This window comes from Squalius cephalus (assembly GCF_949319135.1).
Source record: "Squalius cephalus genome assembly, chromosome: 4".
Taxonomy (NCBI): Eukaryota; Metazoa; Chordata; class Actinopteri; order Cypriniformes; family Leuciscidae; genus Squalius; species Squalius cephalus.
This window is the reverse complement of record NC_137125.1, coordinates 54,467,180-54,470,001: the sequence shown is the minus strand read 5'-3', so window position 1 is coordinate 54,470,001 and position 2,822 is coordinate 54,467,180. Positions and strand designations below refer to the sequence as shown.

The 2,822-nt window shown below is 40.3% G+C and overlaps 1 protein-coding gene across 2 annotated transcripts in view; it reads left to right on the top strand.

Annotated features, from left to right (window-relative positions):
* Positions 1 to 2,822, top strand: part of pthlha (parathyroid hormone-like hormone a) — a 110,941-nt gene that overhangs the window by 97,863 nt on the left and 10,256 nt on the right. For both annotated transcript variants that reach the window (XM_079870153.1, XM_079870152.1), the window contains 2 exons: positions 765 to 832; positions 1,781 to 1,904. In XM_079870153.1, coding sequence (XP_079726279.1) covers positions 1,792 to 1,904 — 113 coding nt within the window. In that variant the 5' untranslated portion in view covers positions 765 to 832; positions 1,781 to 1,791. The remainder of the gene's footprint in view (positions 1 to 764; positions 833 to 1,780; positions 1,905 to 2,822) is intronic.

Here is a 2,822-nt window from a genome sequence, read left to right as displayed (position 1 = left end):
CTAAATGAGGCAAGGGTGTCGAGTTACACTCAAGATATTTTAAGGCATGAAGAATGTTTTTTCAAAGAAAAAACGTTAAATATGTCATTTTGGTGATCAAAGATGATAAAATGAATGACGACAGGGGGACTTTGGTTCACAGCAGTTTTAAAGGAGGAAATACTCAGCAATAGTGTTGACTTATGAATTTGCACATGTTTTGTCTTAAAGCATATTAAAAACACCACACAGACATATAAACAACATTAAACGCTTGATTTTCACCTCAGGGGGACTGTAAAATGTTCTTCACACTCCTCAAAAAGTTTCTTTTTAAAAACTGTTCATTGGAAGGTCCCAAATGTTTCCTCTGTGGCGTTTCTGAGTGTATATAAGAAGAAGAAAAAACCTCCTGAAAGAGTTCTGCCGCTCTTTTGCCACATCTGTCTCTCATGTAAACAGAGAGGAGTTGATTCCTGAGTCTTTGTTAGGACTCCCAGTCGTCACCTCCCATTCTCTCTCTCTCTCTCTCTCTCTCTCTCTCTCTCTCTCTGAGACAGTTTAGAAACTTTCCCATCACAGTATTGGTGGGTTGATCTGACTCCTCTATAACAGAAGTGAGTCAGTCAGTGCCGGACAGACCACCTGGAACACACACACACACACACACACCAATCTCCTCTGGATTCTCGTGGTCGAGATCATCTCAGAGAAACCAAAGGACGTAATGCTGAAGGACTCGTTCACCTGGACTCATTGATTTGTTTGTTTGTGTTTGATCGCAGCCTGGAAACTTTGAGGAGACCCGCGCTCTGTCTCACAGGACAGAAGAGACCGAGACACAGACATCACTGTGAGTACGTTTCTCTCCTGTTGCTCATCATGGGGCTTTTGGGGGTTTTGTTGTGGACTTACTGGAGTTCCAACATGTTGAACTGGTTTAAGTTAAAGCCGCCGTGTCTCCATGAAGAACATCACAAGTGCTTCAACTAATATCTCAACATTCTTAAATCAAGAAACGCTAACTTGAGAAGCAAAATGACTTGTCTTGATTTCTGGAAAATTGATCAAAATTAAGTATGTTTGTGCTTAAAACGATAAAAAAATAAAAAAATTCTAATTCAAGTGGAAAACAAGATCATTTTCATGCATGAACTCACGGTAATTTTGATAAAATGTTGCTTCTGAAGTATACTTTTTTATTTTTTTTAAGAATGTTTAGATGTTCGTACTGGAAAGCAAGGCAAAAAATGCTGAGTAAGTTTATGCTTAAAACTATTAAAAAAAAGAAATCTCCCAGTGAGGGTCAAAAAATAACCTTAATTAAAATGCCAAACGATCATTTTTTGAGCCCCACTGACAGGTATTTTTCTTGTTCCTACTAAATATAGCATGCTTCTGAAGTAAATGTGTCTTGATTTTAAGAATATTTAGATATTTGTACTGTAAAACAAGGCAAAAAAAATGCTGAGTAAGAATCTTTTTTTTTTTTTTTTTTGCAGTGCATGGAACTTTTTCATTGCACAAAAGGTGCTTTATAGTGCAAAAAGGCTCCATAGATTATAAAATGTTCTTCACACTAAGAAAAAAAGAAAAAAGAAAAGCTTCACTGAAAGGTTCTTCAGGGAACTATTATTATTTCTAATGCATAAGACTAAGTATTGAACATATTCACAAGAACGAGATGCTAAATGGCACTTTGGAGAGGCGTAGTGAACAGAACACAAATCCTCGTGGTTAAGCTGAATCGTGCATGATGTTGATGAGTGTGGTGTGTGTGTGTGTGTGTGTGTTTGCTCAGGTCCGCTGAGGATGAGGATGGTGTGTACTAGAAGGGTTCTCCAGCATTGGGTCTTTGCTCTGTTCTTACTGTGTTCTCCTGTCCCGCACCACGGCCGGCCCGTCGATGCCCTCAGCAGCCGAATGTAAGTGGCACTGCACATCACGAGTTATTCCTGGACGGAAACACCTGAATGTTTTGCTAAAGCGTGTGTTTTACTGTTGCTCTTAGAGTTAGTGTTTCATCTGTGCAATGGACGCGTCTTGTTGAAGAGAAGTCAAGTCTTATTTCTATAGTGCAATACTGGTTGTTTCACAGCAATAGTTTCAAACTCAGTGTCAGCTCTACAGAAGACAATAGTGTCATTCAACTCAGTTCAATGTTGATTCAGTTCTGTTCAATAACAGTGTTAACACTGCAAAGTTCATCAGTTATGAGAGAACTAGTGTCTTTATCTACTTATCGGACTTATGATTTCCACTATGATGAAACTATTATTGAAAGAGGGATCTGAGATCTTTTCATGCAAAACAAGAAGAAACAACCAACGTTTTTAGACGTTGTGTGTGTGTGTGTGTGTGTGTGTGTGTGTGTCGTTTGGCTGTGATGCACTGGAAAACACTCTGGTTTTTGGATCGTGCTGGAAGGTGTTTAGATAGTCTGAGCCCACCTGTGTGTTTGCTCAGGGCTCAAGGGACCCACCTGCTGATCACACACACACACACGCACACACACACACACACACACAGAGATGCTTTTGTGACGGATGCTGTCCTCTGATAGTGAAGCTTGAGAGAGAGAGAGACACTGAGAGAGAGAGAGACACTGAGAGAGAGAGAGAGACACTAAGAGAGAGAGAGAGACACTAAGAGAGAGAGAGAGACACTGAGAGAGAGACACTGAGAGAGAGAGAGAGACACTAAGAGAGAGAGAGAGATACTGAGAGAGAGAGAGACACTGAGAGAGAGAGAGAGAGACACTAAGAGAGAGAGAGAGAGACACTAAGAGAGAGAGAGAGACACTGAGAGAGAGAGAGAGACACTGAGAGAGAGACACTAAGAGA